Genomic DNA, 23,141 nt, shown 5'->3' with positions numbered 1-23,141 from the left:
CGTCACACGTCGTAAATGGGGAAATTCCCTTTTTAAGGAAGTTTTACAAACCCTCTGATGGTAACAAGAAAATTGTTTGTCTTATCGTGCAGGGAAATGGCTTAGCAGCCAATAGTCCTGGATAATAATTGAAGATTATGGTGATGCACATGTGGTCAAAATTTCTTTTGTTGAAGTTACGTACGTGCGATATAACAAAGCATGAATAATGATAAGCAAAAATATATTTAATCAATTTTAAAGATACTTATTCCGATGAATTTCCTTTCATCAAACGTTCCAGAAGAGGGCTGACTTTTCCTTTTTGTACAAGTTGTGTTACGGACATAAACATCGGTCATGGAAAGACTGCCATCATCAGTCGTGAAGTGAAAAAAAAACATCAAGCAAGTGTCACAAAAAGTCAGTGTTCTTCAAAAATTGACGGTGGTTTCCTTCATCTTCCGATGATTTTGGGGTCATTCGCGGAGAATGTTTGTTCACAGTGTTTCTGATTGAACACAATATTTATTTTTACATCATTGAAGTTTTGACCTCCAATTTCACTTGTTTTTTGCGTAGGAATTTTATTCCCAAGGGTTTAACTTCCATGTGTGTAAAATCCCTATTTTAATTTGACTTCAGTTTTTGAGTAGGGATTTTATTCCCTACGCTTCAACTTTTATGTTTGGAAAATCCCTATTTTATTTGGAAAAATCCCTATTGTATTTATTAGGGAGTGGTTTTAGCATAAAATACGGGTGTGCGCGAAAATCTCCCGAATTTTCATTTTCAAAAGTTGGCAGCTATGCAGTAAAATTATTATGTGAATAAGTTAGATTTCATTCATTGAAAGTTGGTCGTCACTCAACAGTTTTAAGTTATTTATGTTAATTTATTCAGGATAAAGACCAAAGGAGTATGGATATAGACACCGCCAAAGCGATGCTGTCCTTGCTTTTAGGAAGAATTTGGCCCCTGTATATTTCTTTCCAACAGTTCCTAGAGGTAAGACATTCATTTTGAAAGAAGCCTGAAGATAATTGAATGTGTTCATTATTTTTACATGTCTGATAATAGAATGGAATCAAAGTCAAATTTCAATTAACTCAGTGTCAAATAGATAAGTTTATTTTCTATGATAGCAATACCTTATAATTGAGAAAACCTCAAAATATAACCACAGAATAAATAAAAGTTAGGTTTTTAGGTAGGGCTTGTGTTGATGTGGAAAGTGTAAAATGGTTAGTGTAGTTTAAGTATGTAATAATGTATCTCCCCCCCCCCCCATATGATTTGAAGTAGAAATTTTTCTCTTTAGATCAAGGGTGTTTTTACCTTTAGGAGAGTGTGAGTCACTTCACTGATTTGAAAATGTGTCAAAGGCCACCTAATTGAGTGATAAGGAACAGCGCTACAAGTTACTCAAGTTATCTATAAATGTGCTACATACCGCTTGAGTGATCTGGAACTGTACTGTGGGGTCATTTAAATGATATGGGAATGTGCTGCAGGCCATTTAAATGATGTTAAACTGCATTTTAGGTCACATTTAACACTAGAAGGACACATTTTATTCTACGTAGAAGAACCAATGCTGGGCAAAACGACAGGAGGTTGATTTTTGTTAGCTTTATTTTATTTAAATGAACATGTAAGTGTAGATAAGCTATAAAATATGAAAAATTGAACGTTTTTTCTTTCAAGTAAAACTTCATAATAACATTTTATTTTTAATAACTACCAAAAAATTCCTCAGTGCATAAAACAATAAAAATTATGAACTTTCTAAACATTAAAACTTGTTGTATTCATTAATCTCAATTCTTACATTTTTTAATACCTCTGTTACATTAGAAATGCATCTGTAACATCTGCTGTATAACCTATTAAAATATTAGATTAATTAGATATAAAAGTACAAAAAGAAAAATCAGTGTTTATTTTAATGAATGCATATACAGGGTGATTCAAAACTCAACATACAAGCTTTTAGGCGAGGTAGAAGAGACAAAGACAAAACAGAATCGCATAAAATGTATGACCAGAAACCCCAACCTGATTTTCTGGAGGATAAATGAAGATGTAGAAATGACAAGCCAATAACGGGTGGAAAACTATTTAGCTATATTTTACTGGGTATTCCAAGTGCAGCACTGGTGAGTAGCACCCTCAAACGTGCATAACTGGATGGTAAGAACTTTGAGCGCTTTACATGAAATTTAATGTGTAAAGTATTGAAATAAAGAGTTTTTCCCACCCATTATTGGCTTATCATTTCTGAATCTTCATTTATCCTTCAGCTGATCAGGTTGGGGTTTCCAGTCATACGTTCTTATGTGATTCTGTTTTGCTCTTGTGTTTTCTACCTTAAAAGTTTGTACGCTGAGTTTTGAATCACCCTGTATATGTAGGTTAATTATGTAGGATAAGTGTAGGTATGTTTTTTGTAAACATGTGTAATGTTTATATTGCCTTGTACTGATGTTCACAATAGGTAATTTAGTTATACAACTATATGATCTTCACAATGAGTAATTTAATTATATACAGTACACTGAAATCATAAATACATGAACAAATGTACAATATGATGTGCCTATTCTTTATACAAGCTAATGCTTGAAACATATTCAAAATCCCAACCCTGTAGATCTGCTGGAAGGACACACAAGTCCCCTGAGGTCACAAAATGTATGTTTTTTAAGCTTATATATGTTTGTGTCTGTACATGTGTTTGTGTTTTGTTATATTTTGAAAAGAAACGATAATTTTTAGAACAAAGAAACAAAATCATTTTAACAATCATGGCACATCAAGTCCAGATATTGCAACATCAACATACTTGGAATATCCCATGGCCACCAGTACAGGTGCAGATCGGTGGAAAGCATACACATGCCACTGCACAAGTGAGATTTAACAAGGATTATTCGTGCGGCATCACAGATTGGGCAAATGAGAAACTCCCCAAGGAGCATTGGTGAACTACATTATTTGGAACAATTAGACAGACCGTTGCCGGCGGGATATATTTATACTTATAAAAAAACGTTAGCATTAGGGGCTGACTCTGGGGATCGACTCCCTAAAAAGAAAAAAACAACCACCAATAAAAAATGTTTAACAGATCCGACTTCATAATTATTCACAAGAACTGATATATAATTTGAAACTTGAAAATTATTCTTCAACAATAATTGAAATAGTGATTCGATCAGGATCATACGCCTCTCAGGCTATGGCGGTTGAAACATTAAATGCAACAGCAATTGTGCACGACCTAATGAGGTAAAATTAAGTATTTTTTGGTGGTACAGTCCAGTACTTAATACAGAAAAACTAACCATTACTCACCGCTTTGCTTGCATGGATTCGGTATGCTGAAAATTGAAAATTGTTCATAATGATTTTTTTCATATAATATTTGAACCCCCCCCCCCCCCCTCATGTGACATCTTGGAGTTGAGTCTGTCTTAGTGAGTCTCTATATTATAAAATATAATACTGAACAAATTTTTCGTATTTATAGTTTCAGCGGTTTGGACTCAATGATGATTGCCCCATATAACCTTTGAACCTTACCTCCACTTATGATCCCTCCCTTAGATGCAGGATGGTTCCAGACTGTCTGGGGGTGGGGAAGAGGTAATTTTTTACAACAAGGGCCATTTAAGTATTATGTCAGCATCGATGGGGGGTGGGGGGTGTTTGGATAATGCTTACGCCATCAACCACCCTTTATGAAAATATGAATTTTTTACTGGCATCTTACTCTGTTAGCCAAAGATGAGAAAAACCTTCGATAGTTTGTGGATACTTTTGAAGTAACATTTTCCCCTATTGATAAGTGCCCTACTTTAGTGATCTCTAAATTTTTCATGGATCCAAGTGATCTGAAAATGTGTCCGGACCGCTTAAGTGCTCTGGAACTGTGCCACGCATCACTTAAATAATATGAGAATATGCCATGGGTAACTTGAGTGATGTAGAACCACACTGGGGGCCACTTAAGGGATGTAGAACCGCACCTGCGGCCACTTAGTGCTCTAAAACTATGTCACATGTCACTCAAGGGATCTCCAAATGTGTCACGGATCGTTTTAGTGTTCTAGAACTGTCTCAGGTCATTTATGTGATCTGAAAATGTGCCATGGTTTGCTTAATGCTCTGGAATTGTACCGCAGGACACTTAAGCGATCTGTAAATGTGCCACTTAGTTCCTTTTTAAAAAATTAGGTTTGAGGAGGGCAGCTGCATCAGATAACCCTCATGGCCATATTTGGTCGAAGGGACTTTATGCAATTTATCATTATATGGCTTAGAGGGTGGGTCGCATTGAATTTATTAAAGATAAGTTTTAAGTTCATAGCCTTCAAATAACATTGAAGTTAACAGAAATTGATTATAACATATGAAGGTATTTTCTTCTGAAATTTCAATTTAAAAAATTTAAATTTTTTACATTAAAAAAATAAATTTTTGATCATCTTTGGTGTGCCTACCTATGCTCCCACCCCCCTGTGTACATCTCTGATCCCACCAATATGTGTTAGGATTCAGAGGGGCAGAGCTGATGATGAAATTTTGTTGGGGGGGGGGGGGTGCAGAGTTTTGCTGACTTTTGCTAACAGGGGGGGGGTCAAAAATAGCTAAAAATTTGCTTACGTAATACTTGAGCAGCCCCACAAAAGTTTGTAATCCCAGGGACAGAGGCTTTTTACAACTTTCTGAAAAGTGACGTTTGTGCTGTGACTTTTTTCCTGTATTTTATACTTTATCAGAACTGATTTTGAGTGTATGTGGGTTTATGTTCTCATTTACTTTTTCTCCCAGAATTACAACAACAAATCAATTTGCCTACATGTCAATGTAATATTTTTTCCCCTCCATGAAATCGCCACTGCTTAGATGTCGAGTTTAAAAAAAAAAATTCTTTTTAGTGAGTCTATACGATAAAATGAAAATATTGATCAAATTTTAGGATGAATTTTCAGACATCCTGTCTTAGTGGGCATCAACATTATAAAATAAAATACTGACTAAATTCCATATTTATGACTTCAGTGATTTCGGCTCAGTGATAATTGCCCACATAACCTTTGAACCAGCTTTAGTGGGTTGGATTTTAAAAAATCCCTTCTCAGTGTCTCTACATTACAATACAAAAATGTTGACCGAATTTCTTATTTTTTACTTTGGTGGTATCGACTCAGCCTGATTTCTCTATACCCATTATGACCCTCTTAGAGGTCAAATTTCGAAAACCTCCTAGGAAATAAAACTTCTTGTCAAATTTCATGAATTTCAGTGGTTTCGGCTCGGTGTCATCTATGTTACCTTTGAATCCTGCCCCCTTAGGAGTCGAACTTCGAAAAACCCTCTCTTACTTAGTCTTTGCATTATGAATCAAAACTTCTGACCGAATTTCTTGAATAGCATCAGTGGTTCCGAATTGGCATTCTTCCTCTATGCTACATTTGAAGATGCCTTAAATCAGAGGTCTCTTCAACCTTTTTCCAGTAGCAAGCACTGCCTGTGCCCATCATCAAAAGAAGAGCACCCTTACGTAAGTCTGACATACTAATGCATGAAATGACGACAATTTAAATTTTCGAACAACACAAGTACTCCAAGATGTTTAATCAGAACATTGATCTAGTGCTCGCGAGCATGGAATCGGACACAAGCATTGAGTAATCTGTGTACTTCAGGGGAGCAATGGGTTGAAGATGTTTGCCTTAGATGGCAAATTTTAAAAAAATCCATCTTAGTTAGTCTTTATGTCACTAAAACAAATGACCAAATTTCATGAATATAGGCTTCAGCGGTTGGAGCTCTGCATGATTTCTGTTACCTTTTAACAGAAATCATGCAGAGCCCCCAACTGCTGAAGCATTCATGAAATTTGGTCATTTGTTTTATTTCGTGACATAAAGACTAACTAAGACAGATTTTTTTTAAATTTGCCATCTAAGGCAAAGCATCTTGGTAGTACAAAGGGTACCACCTTTTGAACCCCTTAGGGGTCGGATTTTGAAAAACCCTTCTTAATGAGTCTTTACATCATGAAACGAAATGACTGACTAAATTACTATGTAATTTCATGAAACGAAATGACTGACTAAATTTCATGTTTATAGCTTCAGCAGTTTGAGCTTGGTGATGTCGAATCAGTCAGTCAGTCTCAAATTCCAGAACATGTTATTTTATATGTTTAGATGTATACATAATGCAAATTTTTATGTTTTAAAAATTTATTATAGAAAAAGGAAGTCCAAGAATATAAATATTGTTTCAAAAATTATATAAAGAGTTCTTATTTATCATTTATTATGTAATTTTTTGCTTATAAATAGCCATTAGCTTGTATAAAAATGAAAATTAATGCATTCCTCTGTAAATCTTGCCAAATTGGGGAACAAAGTGACAGCTCTGATGATTTGGTGACGTAATGGTGCCAAGAGACTAGGTCGGATAATATGGAGGCCGGATAGTTGAGATTATACTTAGTATAAGTGCATGCAAATTCAATTATATAAACATGTGCAAAAATTAAGATAGAGGCAAGAGAGGCCTATTCCACAGAGTTCCAGAGTATGTTACATATCTTCCGCACACAAATTTCTTACCATTGAAAATGTATCTTATGCATATTTTGTTATTTTATAGCGTGATTGGACCTTGCTGTCTTTTCTCTTATATAGTAGCTTTTGTTGTTGTTAGTAAAATTCTGATTTAGGTTCTCTAAGCTTTTTAGCTTCAACAAGAAGGAAATAGGATAGTATAATTTGTGTAGTCCACGAGTGGCAAAACCATAAATCTGCTTCTATGTGATAAGACACACTATATCCTTGAATGTTTTGGGGGTAAACACTAACGATCCCCCCTCCGCTAAAATCAGGTGTTGGATATAAACATAGTTATAGTAGATTAGCCGAAAAAATAAAACGTTTCGTTTGGAATTCTGTGTGTTTCAGGACATTTACAGCTAATATTTTTTTTGCATCTAGAATCTTTTTTCATTGTTATGAATGCAAGTTCTGATAAAATATTTTTTCCATTTGTCATAGTCTTGAAAATGAAATTACCGACAGTAATTAATACAAGAGTTACGATTTCTCCATTGCAGCAATCAAAATATAAAGTCATCAACAAAGATCAGTGGTGTAATGTTCTAGAGTTCAGCCGTATTATCAAGAACGATTTAAGTAATTACGATGAAGATGGAGCGTGTAAGTTCTTTATTTCCTGTCCTCTTAACTGAGTGTATAATGATCGTGGCACAATGTAGAACATTATCTGTGACTATTATAATAATCTGCTCTGTTTAAACATCGTGTTTGCATAGGTGATGAACAATCAAAATTAAAATGAGGCAAAATGATGGGAGCAGCTCATGAAGATAAATCATCATATCATATCATCTCTTCTTGTTTCCAAACTGTGCAATACTAGATTTCCTCCATTGTATATTATTGTTGTTGAAAGATCCTTTTTTGAACCAAAGAGCCCTTTGAAAATGAGAAGGAAAAATATATAGAACCATTTCCTCTTTCCCCCCCCCCCTTGATTTTAATTTAAATTACAGTGAAACTTGCTCAACAATAATTGTTTGATCAAATGATGATCCAAGTGCTCAAACCTATATGCAGAGTACATTTCACATTCGCAAAGAAAGTGAGTGGCTGTTTCTTCCTTATATAAACAACCTCTACTGGTGAGAGTTTACTTCTGACTCCTATGACATTAAGATGCCTTTTAAGAGTATAGGGACCAGTAAGTAGACCAACAGCTCTACAAATATCATTTTTGTTGGCTCTCCTTCTGCCTAAAACTAGGGCAATCGCAATTTATCTCTTGCTTGTCACCGAGCATTCAATGTTCAGCCAATCGTGGTAGTGTTTTTTTCTGAATGAGTTGAAAACAGTATTTCTAATCAATGCCTAAAGCTGACCCAGGACTGATGAACAGAGTCCTAGAACCCCTTCTAACCAACCTGTTAGTCAATTCATTACCTGAGCTATCTGAATGACTAGTTACCCAGCAAAGTTTGACCCTGTTGTTGGTGGATAGGTTACAGAGTACAGTGCCATATTGATTGTTTTGGTATGGGCCGATTAGCGCTGTATTAAAGCTTTGATGCAAAGAATTAAATTCCTTGAGAAGTTATTGAACTTCTCTAACAAGGAATTTATCCAAAACATCCAAACTCCTAATGGTAGAGCAGAGAATCTTGAGTTCATTATGAAAACTGAGCAAGAAGATTGAAAACGGTATAAATGACCAGCCTGGTCCTTCTAGTGCTAATAACTTGAGATTTATCTAAGAATAAACATTGATATAATTTGGTGGTATTTAAATATGTGTTTTAAATGTGTTTTTTTTTTTTTTTCATTTTTAGGGCCAGTGTTGTTAGATGAATTTGTCGAATGGCTAAAATCAAAACAGTCTCAGTGAAGTTCAGAGGGTCGAAGAATGGTTCGCTGGATGTTGCCTGCCATTCGTAGGTGTTGAGGCGTGTGCCAAATCTCAGCAGGGACTTATCAAGATGGACTCGTAGCTATTTAAGAAAAAAATTAATTAAAAAGAAAAGATGTGCCTCTATTTCTTTCCCGATGTGGACATGCTTTATCAATTTTTTTAAATATTATTTTCGTTGGCAGTTTATGAAACTCTGGACTTCATTTCGCAAACTCCTTTATTGCATGTTCATCGTAATATTATTATTAATGTGTGCAGCATCATTCCCACTGACTGTGTTCATAAGAACTGTTCATATTTATATATATATATATTATATCTGTATCCTGTTATTTCTCGAATGAATTTGTGAATAAGCAAACACTTTGCGGGCATTGTTGTCACATCACTCTGATGTTACTTGTACAATGGGTTGAGAAAATGATGTAATAAATATCTGTTCACAGCTGTGATTGTTCAGATTTGATGATGATGATGTTGCATACTTTTTTAATTGTTGCAAAATTTTGTTTGTGTTTGTCAAATTAAGGGAATGGGGAAAGTCATCTTACAAATCACATCAAAGAGCAAAGACCAAGTCAGTAGGTCCAGGTAAGTGAGTGGGCAAAAGAGCAACCTAGAGAACAAAGGAGCAGATCAGAGTGACAAAAGAGTGGCCTAGTTAGCAATGGAATCATCTCATCCTAGAGATCGAAGGTCCATTTCAGTGAGTGGCCTAGTTAGCAATGGAATCATCTCATCCTAGAGATCGAAGGTCCATTTCAGTGAGTGGCCTAGTTAGCAATGGAATCATCTCATCCTAGAGATCGAAGGTCCATTTCAGTGAGTGGCCTAGTTAGCAATGGAATCATCTCATCCTAGAGATCAAAGGTCCATTTCAGTGAGTGGCGAAAACCCTAGTGGCATCTCAACCTAGAGAGCAAAGGACCATGTCAGTGAGCTTGCAAAAGAAAGAGCGAATGAGCAGATCGGTGAATGGCCAAAAGTGTGACCAAGAAAGTGCATAAGCATGGGTGTGACCTAGAAAGTGAAGTACCAGGTTAGTGAGCAGTTAAAAAGTGACCTAGAGAGCAAAGTACCAGGTTGGTGAGCTGGCAAAAGAGCAACCTAGAGAGCAAAAGAGCAGATCAGTGAGTGGTCAAGATTGTGTGAGCATGGGAATCTAGAGAATATGGAAGCATGAGTGTGATCAAAAGAGTGACCTAGAGAGTGAAGAAAGGTATCTTGCCCTACAGAGCAAAGGAGCAAAGGATCAGGTTAGTGAGTGGACAAAAGAGCGAGTAAAGAAAGCTATCTTGCCCTAGGGTACAAAGCATCAGGTTATCTAGGGTACAAGGGTCAAGATAGAAGGTGACGGTGAAGGCTGAGGTTATAGTGAAGTGAAGAGATAATCTATAGAATTGCGACTAGGAAGAAAAAATACATGGGGTGGAAGGCAGAGATGTCCGCGCATATTAAAGAGGATGGAGAAAATGGCCGGAGGATTCTGAAATGTAAGGGTGTGATCATGATGATGCCTCCGCAGGAGGAGAGAAAAGTGGAGAAATGGACCAATCAGCAGATCGCGAAAATCACCACCTCGAGGCGGAAACAAACATGGTTGAATCCCGCACTTCGTCGAGTGCCTCTTTCTCTTCCTCTCGAGTATGTGTGGTTTAGAACAATACAATTGTTTTCGTCGCTAGTCTCCATTATGCACTCCCGTACCTCTTGGTCGCCTCACTATATGTTCAGCCTAGGGCAGCGACCAAGCTGTATGAGAAACTAGCGATTGACGACAAAACGATTGTTTTTGTTCTACACCGCACTTACTCGAGAAGCGATACGAAGGAGAGAGAGGCCACTCAACGCGGTGCGCCATTTGAACAAACAAGTTTGTATTTCGCTCAATCTTCTGATTGGTCCGTTTTCTCCTTTTTTTTTCTCTCTCTCTCTAAAAAAAAAGCTTCTGCATAGGAATCATCATCATTGCGCCCTTCAGAACCCCCTCCGGTCATTTTCTCTACCCCCCTCTTCCTTTACTATGTGCAGACATCTCTTCCCCCGCCACCCTTATGCGATTTTTCCTTCCCAGTCACAATTCTTGTACCGAGTTACCGCTTCGTTTCCCGATATGCGAAGTCTAAGATTTTGATGTTTTTCTTCAACACTTTGTGAGCCGTGTGAATAACACGGGTATTTATTCGTTAGACTTAGATGGATTACATACATATAGATAAGAAGAATTTATAAAGAGGAAGGAGCAGAACATTTAGACATCTTATCTACTTGTGATGTCCGGGGTGGAGCTCACTAGTTCCCCTTACACAACACTAGGCGGCGTTGTATCTTGTATGTTCTTATCAGTTTAGTCAGTTCTTTTAGTCATTTCTTATAAGGACACCACATTCCTCCCCGCTATTTAAAGATCCAACCGGACAGGAGCTTTCCTGGTTCGTTGGGAACGTCGCAAAGGAACGGGAGTGCTGGACATCGCTGGTGTTGGTAGATCGCTACTGACCTCTGCCGGAGTTATCTGTTCTTCTGGAGCAATCTGTACCTCGGAGTCAGCAGCGACAGGAGTTGATGAAAATTTGCCTGGAACTCTGGGTACCACAAGGTTGGCTGAACTTGATTGCCAGCTGCCCTCATCTGGTCGATGTGACGTCGGAAAAGAGTTTACATCTGCAGTGTAGTGTAGAACTCCGTCTTTGTTGAGAACAGTTCCGAATTTCCACTTGTTATTGGCGGATCTGTAATCTCGCACAGCCACACAATCGCCTGGCTCGAAAGTTCGGTCATAGAAGTCAGTGATCTCATTTCTGATCCTTTCTTGAACCCTGTTCTTGATATTTGGCAAGACTAAGTCTATTCTAGTTCGGATTTCTCTTTTTAGGAATAATATTCCTGGGCTTTGCATGGTAGTCGCATTCGGCGCTTTTCTGTAATTCAACAGGAAACGTACTTACTTTTTGGTAGATGTTTCCGGGAAATCTTTGCATCGCCCGAAGGGATTGTTTTAAGGTGTGAACGTATCGCTCTGCCTGCCCGTTGTTTGATGGTTTGAAGAAAGCACACGTTTTGTGCTTTATTCCGTTATTCCTCATGAATATTTCAAATTCGTGTGATGCGAACTGAGGACCATTGTCACTCACTAACACTAAAGGCAGTCCAAATCGAGAGAAACAGTCCCGTAGGCATTCAACTGTCTTGAACATGTTTGTTGATTTCATCGGGTATACTTCCATCCATTTAGAATGAGCATCGATTACGATCAAAAATATATGCTCGAATATGGGACCAGTGAAATCTACGTGAATTCTTTCCCATGGAGCACTCGGGTATTCCAAATGGTGTACCCTTGCTTTTACCGGATCGAACTTGAATCTGGAACAATCTGGACAGTTTTTAGCAGCTTTTTCTATGTCCCTCCAGTAGACGTAGGATCGAGCAATTGCTTTCATTTTAACGATGACCTTGATGGAGTTCATCAAAAATTTGATTTCTAAATTTTTTCGGAATAAAAACTCTTTGGCCATGCATAATACATCCGTCCTGCAAGATGTACTTGGCTTCCTTCCCTACTAAAGGTTCGCCGAATTTCAATTTCCTCAGCAATGGACCCAACTCTTCATCATTTTGCGTCTCTTTTGCTAAATGTTGAGCTTTCACTGGTAGTGTTTCGATTTGATTCAACTGGAAGAGTTCTATGTCGTCCTTGACAACTACCCAAGTAGCACAAAGATATAGATCTATATCGTAAAATTTCAGTTTCCAATATAGATCTATATCAGGCCACGATATCGTTCTGGCTAAAAAAGGCATAGTCAGAGATAAATAGATCTATATCGTAAATGTGATATATTAAAATATTTCAAATTTTGGACGATAGATGGCGCCTTTTCAGAAGAAATTTTAAAAAAAAAAAGTGTAAGTTTCGGGAGGTGGGTGGGTTTGAACTCACATACCCTGAACTCTTCCCATCTCTAACCCCATATCTTACCAACCCACCACTACAGCACTGGTTATTTGTTGTTATTATAACATCAATTTACAAGTAATGGTTTCTTTACTTGTATTTTCAATCAAATTTATTCATTTTCATGTATGCACAAAAATTACTAAATAAAAATTGAGACATATTTATCATTTTGAGGCAGATAATTGAAAAATTATATATAATACAAAAAACACAAGAAACATATTAATGTATTGTGTAGTATATTAATTATTTATTTAAAATTATTAATTTATGCTAATAAAACAAAAAATACGGAATAAAAAATATGCAACACAAAAAAGTTAAAATTCTCAAAGTATGGTAAAAAATAAAAACATCAAAGAAAAAAATAAATAATAAATAATTTTAAGAAAAACCCATATATACAACAAAAATGAGCAAATTTTTCTAAATTAAAAAAATATGTGCAATTATAAAGTGGCAATTAAAGTTGCGGTGGATTAAGTTCTTGCTCCTCCTAAAATACCAATATCTACGATGTAAAACATACAGACTAAGGATTCAATTATAACTGATGAAATGATTTTGATATATCAACATAATTAATCCTATTAAAATCAAAATTTCATATGAAAAATTATTCATTCAAACGTTTTTAATTCCCATTCAAACAAAAAATTGTACCGACTTTAAATTTTCTCAAAATTTTTATTTGAAGGCAATATTTTCATTTAAATGCACACGATATGTTGATATATCAGCATATTGTGTATCTGATATATATCTTTGTCAGGTTCACGATATATATGTATGTCATGTTCAGGACATAGAGCTATGTCTTCTTTGATAGATCTATATCAGGTCTATATTGAGAATCTGATATAAATCTTTGTCAGGTTCACGATATAGATCTATGTTTTTCAAACTATATTAAAATAATTTATTGTCCCAAGTTGTTGTCCTTCAAAGTAGAGATTATTCACATGGAATCAAATACATATTCGGCTGAAAAATTAAAGACTTGATCAATTAACATCATAAATAATTTGCACCATATAGGACAAGATCGTTCTATATCATAGTTATGACATCTGATATTCCTCTGACATTTCGATATATAACAATATGGTCCAGATATTGTACTATATCGTTGTGCTACTGGGGTAAGTCTTCTGACTTTAAAGGTAATCGGGATCGACAATCTGCATTACCATGGTTCTGTGTGTTACGATAGATGATATCGAACTGATATGCTTGTAAGATCAAGGCAGAAGTCGAGTAGCCGTCAACACTGGTAGACCTTTCTTCGAGCTGAATATCGCTACCAAAGGCTTGTGATCTGTTATGAGAGTAAATCTTCGGCCTTTCAAGTAAAGCATAAATTTCTTTACTGCCCAGATAATTGTCAAAGCTTCTTTGTCAATCTGGGAGTATCTCTGTTCCGTTTTCGTCAGCGTACGAGAAGCGAAGGCAATTGATGTTTCTGTTCCATCTGGTAAGACATGTGATAGAACTGTTTCTATTCCCGCTGGAGAAACATCCGAAGCAAGAGTAAGAGGTAGTGTAGAATCATAGTGCATCAAGATTCGCTTTGAGCAAATTTCCTTTTTGATCTTCTTGAATGCAGTCTCACACTTTTTAGATCAACACCACGGAACGTCCTTTTTCGTCAGCTCATTGAGAGAATAGGCAATGGTTGCCAGATTTGGACACAATTTCCCGTAGAAATTTACCACGCCCAGAAAACTTTATATTTCTTGAACGTTTTTCGGTGCGGGAACTTTCAAAATTGCTTCAGTTTTTCTCATTTGTTTCACTTAGGCCATTTTCATCAATTTTGTGACCTAAGAAATTTATTTCTTTTTGAAAAAATGTGCTCTTTTTCAAATTTAACTTCAGCCCATGCTCCTGACATTTTTTGAAAATTTTTTCCAAAGCCCTGAGATGTGGCTCGTCATTCGTTCAGGTTACTCTGGCGTCATCCATAAAAAACTTTTACACCACCTATTCCTTGGAATAACCCATCAATGTACCTCTGCCATATTGCTGGAGCTGCATTTAGGCCGTACATCAATCTTTTACAGGCGTATAACCCCTTATGAGTGTTTATGGTTAGGAGTCGTTAACTGTCAGGGTGCACTTTCATTTGCAAATATGCATGACTGAAATCCAATTTTGAAAATCGTTTACCCCCATTTAAACATGAGAATATTTCTTCAAACGTTGGTAAGGGATGCTGAGGCACCTCTAGCTTAGGATTTAATGTGACAGAATAATCTGCACATAACCTTATGGATCCGTCTGGTTTCACCACGGGAACAACTGGTGTAGCCCAATCTGAAGTTTCAACTCGCTCGATAATGCCTTCTCTTTCAAGCCGGTCTATTTTTTCTTCAACCCGATCTTTTAATGCGAAGCGTACAGTTCTCGCTCTACGAAACTCTGGGGTAACATCTGGTTTTAGCTTTAGTTCCACTTTTCATGGTTATTTACCTCACCTAATTTGTTGTCGAAAATCTCTTTATAATCATCCAACAATTTTTTCAGATCCATGTCATTAGCGGTCCTCACAGCCTTAAGAGAGTTCCAGTCTAGATTGATTTTGTATAGCCATTCACGGCCAAAAATCGTGTCTAAATTTTCCCTGACCAAGTATAAGTTCAAGTGCAACGTTCGTTTTCCGTATTCCATGGAACAGTGACATATCCCGCTGGAACAATTTTTTCTCCATTGTATGTCCGGAATACTAAATTCGTAGGTTGAAATTTTTTCTTCGAGATTTTTCTGAATCCCTGTAAGCTCATTACTGATACGTTCCACCCGTAGTATCAACTTCCATACTCACTGGTTTATTGTCTATGTTGACAGTAACCATCATCGTAGGCTTTTTCCTCTCAATACGGTCTGTAACCCTAACATGGAAACATCATTTTCGTTTTCCTCAACTGAAATTTGTTTCTGCTTGTTAGGTGTCGATTGAGCCTTCTTTGACGCGTTCGGGTGTAGGTCGATTGCGCCGAAGATAAACCATTTATAGGTCGATTATCGATGCTTTAGGATTCAAATGGTTCTTCAAAACATTCTTTAAAATGGCGAATTCTTTCTCTGATGGATTGTCCGGAGACAATAAATTTTTCAACAAGTTGTAGAGCTTTGCAGAAATGCTCGACAAATTAAGACTTCAGCACGTTTTTCTGGGAAATTTTGAATGTCTAAAAACGCCTCGGAACGTTCTATAAACGAATCGAAAGTCTCTTAAGCTTCATCGTATTTATCAAACGAAACCGTCACTTTTTGGTTTGTTGACGTTGAGCCTCGTTGCTCTTTGAGAGCTTCCATTAGAGCTTGATTCTGTCTTATTAACTCTTCAACTAAATTTTCCATGGTCAAGAGATGTATGAAAAACTTTTTCTCCTACCTTTTGCAGTCTTCGAGTGAATACTCTATCCAACTTTTAAGATGGGCCTCGTCGCCACTTGTGTTTCTTTAATACTTTGTGAGCCGAGTGGATAACACGGGTATTTATGCTTGTTGTATGATGCTTGAATTTCAAATGCGACAGGCCTAATTTCTCTGTGTTGGGAGATCTGGATAAGGACTGGCTTTTCTCACTCAAACGCTATCCATCTCTTTAATTTTAGGGAAGAAACATCTTGATATTCTTATTTTCTATTATCGTGAACCTTCATCTCTGTCTTAGCTTATAAATACATCGAAGAGAGCGGACCCATCGTCTATCTCTGAGCAAGAAGAAAAATTGTGTGGACTGTATCATAGACACGGCCGCAAGTTTCGACGCGAATACGTTCTTTGTGCCTACCTTCGCGTAGTAGGTAATGACATAATGAAATTATCACCAGATTTGTCATTGGAATAGCTAACAGACGATACCAATGTTGTATGTTTTGCGTTACAAACCTATGGAGATGGAGTGCAAAACAAACAACTCGCTATGAAAGTGAGCCGCGAGTCTGATGCTCAGACCAGAAGAGGTACTAAAATCAATGGGGGGGGGGGGGAAATCATCGGATTTGCCCTAACGAGATCTACCCGCAGATATCAAAAACACTGACACATTCTGAATATAGTAAAACCTCCCTTTTGGGGACATAGACATGACAAAAAAAAAAAAATCGCCCTTAAAAGTGGGGTGACCGTTTATCAGGGGTTTGAAATGCATACTTTTATTACACAACGGGAAATTATTATTTGGCCGTAAAAGAGCGTTCACCGCATCTGAGAGGTGTCCGTGAAAAGGTGTTTTATTTATTTTCGTCCCATGTATGCAATGTTAAATTAATGGGAAGTATGCACATTTGTAAAATCAAAAAGGGAAACAGAAAAGGAATTATCAGAACGGGGGAAAACTTTTTCCACATAAAAGATGGCCTTTTGATATTCAACGGTCAGTGGGAATGTATAAATTGGAATAAGTTATGTTTTCATCTTTTTCTCTTATAACTCGGCCTTACATTTAGAGCCGCAACTAAGGGAGAGCAGGCGGATTTGGTCTGGGGGTGGGGGGGGGGGCAAATTTCACCTTTTCGCCTCTCCTTCAATCAACATTACGCAACTAAATGCTTGGTCACCCGGAGCAAGTGAGCATTTCAGCGCCCCCTTGTAACGTTGAAGGAGAGGTTTGGGAATAAAATTTGAGACCCACCTGCTCCCCCCTAGTTGTGACCCTGATTACAAGGGGACGCCAGAATATGTACTTGCTTGGCTGTTCAATCATCTGGTTGCGGCCCTGCCCACATTACTTGGTGAACATAGAACAGGGCCTGATTTCCACATGGGGAAGTGAAGCATTTGCCCTGCGACAGTACCGCAAATAGCTGCTTGGTCAGTCGGAGCAAGCAAGTATTTTGGCGCCCCCTTGTAATGTCGAAAGAAAGGTTGTACGTGTGCTAACAAGGGCCCGCGTAGCTCTTCTCTGCATCCACTTCAACCAAGTCTATGTCCCTCTGTAGATATGGTGCCCAAAACCTTACTGCATACTCCAGTCCAGGACGAACTAAGCCTCGGAAAAGCGGAAGAATGACTTCAGGAGAACGCGAAGACAATTTTTTGAAAATAAAACCGAGCATTCTATTCGAATTTTTTTACCACGGCTGAACAATGTTCAGAAAACCTAAGTCGCTCGTCAATGAGAATTCCCGATTCGGTGACCCTAGTTGCATCCAGGATAGTGCCACCATTCAACTCGTAAGAGAAACGTGGGTTGTTCGAACCGAAATGAGCGACCATGCACTTGTCAACGCTAAACTTCATACACCATTCATTTGCCCATGCTCCAATCATGTTTATGTTGGTCTAGAGCAGCGGTTCTCAATCGGTGCACTGCGGAGCCACAAGGGCTCCGCGGTGACTCGAGGAAAATAAAATGAATCAGTAAATTTGGTAGATAAGTAAATAAGAGAGGTCTACAAGGTTCTGCTATAAAAATTATGTACAAAAAAGGGCTCTCCGAGTCAAACAGGGTTCCGCCATAGAAATTATATACTGAAAAGGGCTCCGCGAGTCAAAAAAGGTTGAGAACCGCTGGTCTAGAGCAACTCCCTATCGCTTTGATTAAAGCGCCGTTATATACGTATATGAAGGCGTCTTAGCTTTGATTTCCGACTACCACGATTAGTTACACGTCACTTGCGAATTTGCTAGCAATCCCATTGATACGCTTATCGAGTGTATCGATAAAAAGTGATAAAGTATAGGGCCAAGGACACACTTCCTGGAGGAATTCCACTTGTGACGCCTGTCCAATCAGAGCCAAGTGATTTTTCTGAGGCCTTACGAGGCAAATTCTTGAAAACTTCAACCAGATCTAAATTTTGTGAGGCCCCTTCTTCACTTGAGGCCCCCAGGCCGTGCCCGGGTGGGCCCATGCCTTAAGACGACACTGGTGACCTATCTCTTAACCACAATACTTCCAATTCAGCAAGTTGCCCTCAATCTCGTGTAAACGCTCTTGAAGCGTTATTTTCAATAATCTTGAATAACTCCTGAAATGTGGCATATAGAATCATAAAAATAGCGTAGTGGTATAGCAATACGAGTAAGCGCCAAACGATAAGAAAGATTAGAACGCCACCTGGTGGAAAATTTTGGAACTTTCATGCTATCTTGAAATCTAAGCAAGATAGACATCAAATTTCAACAACAAGGTTGTAGAAAGGCATTTATTAAACCATAAACATCCTTGATTGAGAAAAAAGTTTACAACGACATTGAAAAATTAGTGATAACCATTACTCGGTAATTTGCTAGTGTTTTAAAAAAGCTGCAAAAAAAAAACCGCAACCGGTTAGCATGCGGGGTATTGCGATCACACACCAGGCAAGCATGAGGTTTGTTTTTTTCATTTTTTTGCAGTGTGACAAAACCATGCCCTACTATTCCCAAACAATTACTTTTTTTTGCCAAATCTAGAGATGAGACCATCATGGCGAGAAATCTGAAGACAACACAGCGATCCATTGGCTGAATGACATTTTTAACAATAGGCTATATCATTAGAAAAGCCACGGCTGCAACTAGGAAGGAGCAAGCACGTCTGTGACCAGAGAGGACGCAAATTCCACCCTTTAACCTCTCTTTTACCATTGCAAGAGGGTGCAAAAATGCGTGCTTGTCCACGACCACCTTGATAATCTAGATAACCTGTGTGGTAACTTGTATATTTTATAGGTCGTGGGAAAGACAATTATTCCACTGACCAGCGTGTTGTTTTTCGCTTTTCATAATTTTCTCGCAGTTAAAAAAAAAAGCGGGAATATAGGAAAAAAATTGGAATATGAAAATTTCATACATTACAATTTTTTAAATATTTTTTCTACTTAATAGAAAAACATTCAAAATGGAATTTAAAAAAAAGTACGTTTAATCCCTTGGAGGTCACAGTGTGCGTCTTCGTCTTGTACGTCATTTTGATGTTCATCCGAGTCGTATAGGAGTGTGAAAAATAATCAGAAAACTATGAGCATAATCTGATTACATTTGGGAAATAATTACATGTGTATTTCAACAAGGGGTAGCGCCCTAATACACCTTTTCACTCATACAAGGCGGTGGTTTCAGAGCCTCCCCTTAGGGGTGTGCGATAGGTGCGGTCGGACTGGGCCCCGCGTTTCTGGTCTCCGCATTTACGGCAACAATAATTTCTTTCATAAATTACGAATTTTCGTCAATTCTGGAAATCTGCATTTTCATCTAGAAATATATAATTCTGGAATTATTTTTCATAAATTCTGAATTTCCACCATATATCTGGAATTATTTCAAAAATAAATTCTGAATTTTCATGGGTGCTAGAATTTTTTGAAATTTACTCTAAATTTTCGATTTCCTTTTCTCACACATAGAGGAAGTGGGGGAGGGGTCTGGGTAGCTTTTATAGTTCAACTCGCCTTGTTTGGACTTTCAAACAGAGCACAACTAAGGTCTATCGCCATGGGCAATTTACTACCTAGTGAGTTGTGCTGGAAGTCCAAGCGCGTATCTAGGGTAGTGTATGATTTTTCAGTCCTGCCATCTATAGCTCAGAAGTGAAGTGAATGAAGTGTAATGACTGAATATTTGTAGGTCTGTTGCTCTCTGTGGCGAGACTTTTTAACGGGAAGATCGGCTCGCATTTGCGCCTTGAAATGGGAACCACAGAAAGCCAACTTCAGCCGACCACCACTGTGGCGCTCGAACCCGGGTCCCCGCGATGCGAGTCCGTCACTATGACCACTCGACCACCACAGCGGCCCTTGTCTGGACTAGCCTGGATCTCAATCCAGTAGATAATGTGTGGGCTATATTTACCCAATCAGTGGGAAGCATGGCCCCCACAAGGGTGGGGCTGGCAGGGTTCCGGCCCTGGGGCGAATCTCATAATTTTCGTTTTTTCACACTATAAATTAAGTATAAAGGGGGCCGCCAAACGTCCCACGGTAGGAAGGATTACCAAACTGTTGTGGAGCTGGGGAAAGCATTGATAAAGGCGCCATAGCATCCATTGCATTAAAAAAGTTCATAAAACCTTTCTTCTGCCCATGGAAAAGTACACATTTAAGTGCTAAGGTAACTATAAGCAGACCTACATGAAATATTTTTGAGCATGATCTAGGAAACTTTTTTTACGAAAAACTTTTGTGACACACTAATTTTTTATACTTTGCTACATGCCATGCATATTTAAATTCAAACTCAATATACGCACATCTTGTGTGTATTTAAATAAATCTCCACAGTTTTCTGTTTATTGCAATTTTCTTACACACACTGTGCCTCGGAAAGAAAAATCAAAAACATTTCCATACTGAGAATTGAAAAAATGAAACATGGCACCAACATGAATATCTTTCAATATTGTTTTTAATTTGCAAAGTGATGTACAGTCTTAAAGTAAAAGTCTCTTTACAGAGCAGTGAAGGTACGTAATTAAAAGTTTTAGAGAACTTGTCAGACCTATATTATATTTTTTATAGGCAACTATATATATTATTCTTCATGATAAATTCTGAGAGAAACTCTATAATGGTTAAAACCTGAGATTAATCGCCTACATACAGTACAGCGCGAGGCTAGTTAACAAATCTAATAACACCTTTTTTTGTTTTTCCTCCTAACAAGAACTCGTCACCATGTTCATGTATGCACTGGAATTGACTTCTAATCGCTAGCCAAGGCACAACCAACAGCACCGTTTTCTCGCTTTACATAAATATTGCCAGCTAGAAATACGGTCTATATATATATGCAAGTTTTCCTTCTATGTATATATATATAATGTTCAAAAAAAATATAAAGTACTTTGGGAAACATGGAAAAAGAAAAAGAAAAACAACTTCTGTAGTTTTTTTTTAAAACTACATTCTGCTGAACATATAACTTGCATAGTTAGATGCAATTAAGTAAAAAAATGAATACAAGTTTGGTAAAACTGAAACAATGATTAACAGCAAAATCTGAATAATTCGAATAATAACAACAACAACATTATGTTTAACATGTTGCATAGATCGGAAGAAGCGCAGGAAAAAAAATTAAAAAAAAAAAAAAATTAAACAATGCAACAAGGACTTGATACTGGAAATACTCAAATCTGACAAATCGAGGATCCCTCATGATATCCTGCAGTTTTAATTTCTAAGAAAGGTAAAGATTTTCTATTTCAACTGATTTCGCTACGTCTCGGTTGGTTTTTTTTTTTGCGGAAGAAACCTACTTCTTCCGAGACAGTGGAAGAAATGGAAGAAAATTCATGAATTATTGTTTGATTACATAATTTTAAGGCTTATTTCTTCACCTCATTGATTGCGAGATAATATCAAATAAGATTTAAAAACAATTTTTTGATTTTTAATTGCAAAAGAATCAGCATATTCCCAGGATGTGCTTAGTTATAATTTTCTAATAAAAAAAAACCACAGTCATAATTTAAAATGAATTACTTTTATAATAGAATAGAGTATTAATTTGAGTATAAAAAATATTACATAATTTACAAAATAATTAATACATTCTCTCTTGTACACAAAACAATTGTAATGCATACTGATTTTTATGGTAAAAAGTATTAAGAACTTGAAAAAGCCGGTTATTTCCCACCAGATGGTTTTGGCTGCTCATTGCACTCAATCTGTTAGCTAAGTGCCAATTCTTGGCCGCTAAGGCCCTGCTTTATTGACTTTTTATTTAGGGTTGTAATTGGTTTTGTCCATGCCACTGGCTAAAAGTGCTCAAAACTGGTTGAAACTGTTGAAATGGTCTTAAACTGATGTAGTAATATATATATAGTTTTAACTGTTTTCTTTCATATTAAATTTAAAATTAAGATCGGTTTTTACTTTTAACAAGCATCAAAATGTGATTTTTTTAAAAACGGTTGCATTCACTTCGACCAAGTGCGGTTCTGACCATGCACAAAATCTGATTCAACTGTCCTGGTTGATATCAGTTTTGACCATTTTGAGTACTTTACTACTAGAGACGACTTTAAATGGTTGAAAGAAACAGCAACCAATTTTTCCAATTTAATATTTTAACGAGTAGTTTCTCATAGTTGTCATAGTATCATGCCACCCTCTTCTCACAGCAGGCAAAGTGGCAACTAGTAGAGTGCAAAGGGAGGGAGGTCTGGTGCTCCACCACTGAGTTTACTGTTTTTCCATTCAAAATTATGGGAGGGGGTGCCAAAATATACTCTGACCCCTGGTGACTGAGTAAATTTTTTGTTTCAAGTTGCAGCTCTGACAGCAGTTCTACAACTATTAGAGCCTATTTAAATTCACTTAATTATAAATTAATTTTATTTTAAAAAGGAATAGTAGTTAACTGGGAACTCTTCACTGTCCAAAACCTCAAAATGGAAACCAATTAGATTTTTTTTATTTTTGATGCTATACTAACATGGTATTACTGATAGTAGGGTATGGTAATTGCTGTGATCTATGGGAACTCGGGAACTCTATGGGTGCAGTCACTGTGGTGTACCGACCACATGGAAAATGATTGAATGATACGGTTGTATTGAAAATAAGACATAAAAATTGAGCAGAAAATGTTTCACATTATTATATTCTGCTCAAAGAAGTACACCGGACCTACCTGGGGGGGGAGCACTTTTATTAATCGGTTTTTTTTCCACAAAAATGAATGAACTTTTTGATCTGGGTTATGGCAACCAGAAAGTGGGGGAAACTTCTCTATCCCAGAAGAATCTCTGGATTTCCGGACTTCAGAAGTTGGCACG

General features: G+C 37.3%; 2 protein-coding genes across 4 annotated transcripts in view; one reads left to right on the top strand and one right to left on the bottom strand.

Moving 5' to 3' along the window:
- SCCRO4 (DCN1-like protein SCCRO4) overlaps positions 1–8,935 on the top strand; it is a 36,106-nt gene extending 27,171 nt beyond the window's left edge. For all 3 annotated transcript variants that reach the window (XM_089249673.1, XM_089249674.1, XM_089249675.1), the window contains 3 exons: positions 883–987; positions 7,112–7,214; positions 8,384–8,935. In XM_089249673.1, coding sequence (XP_089105799.1) covers positions 883–987; positions 7,112–7,214; positions 8,384–8,439 — 264 coding nt within the window. In that variant the 3' untranslated portion in view covers positions 8,440–8,935. The remainder of the gene's footprint in view (positions 1–882; positions 988–7,111; positions 7,215–8,383) is intronic.
- A 1,929-nt stretch (positions 8,936–10,864) lies between these two features.
- LOC149070281 (uncharacterized) lies at positions 10,865–11,362 on the bottom strand. The gene has a single exon (XM_089249310.1). The coding sequence runs from the start codon at positions 11,360–11,362 to the stop codon at positions 10,865–10,867; it is 498 nt and encodes a 165-aa protein (XP_089105436.1).
- Between the last annotated feature and the right edge of the window lie 11,779 nt (positions 11,363–23,141).

Source organism: Pholcus phalangioides, unplaced genomic scaffold (assembly GCF_987345545.1).
Source record: "Pholcus phalangioides strain wild (caught in Gottingen) unplaced genomic scaffold, Ppha-v1.0 ptg000022l_1, whole genome shotgun sequence".
NCBI lineage: Eukaryota > Metazoa > Arthropoda > Arachnida > Araneae > Pholcidae > Pholcus > Pholcus phalangioides.
This window is presented reverse-complemented; position numbering and strand designations above follow the sequence as displayed.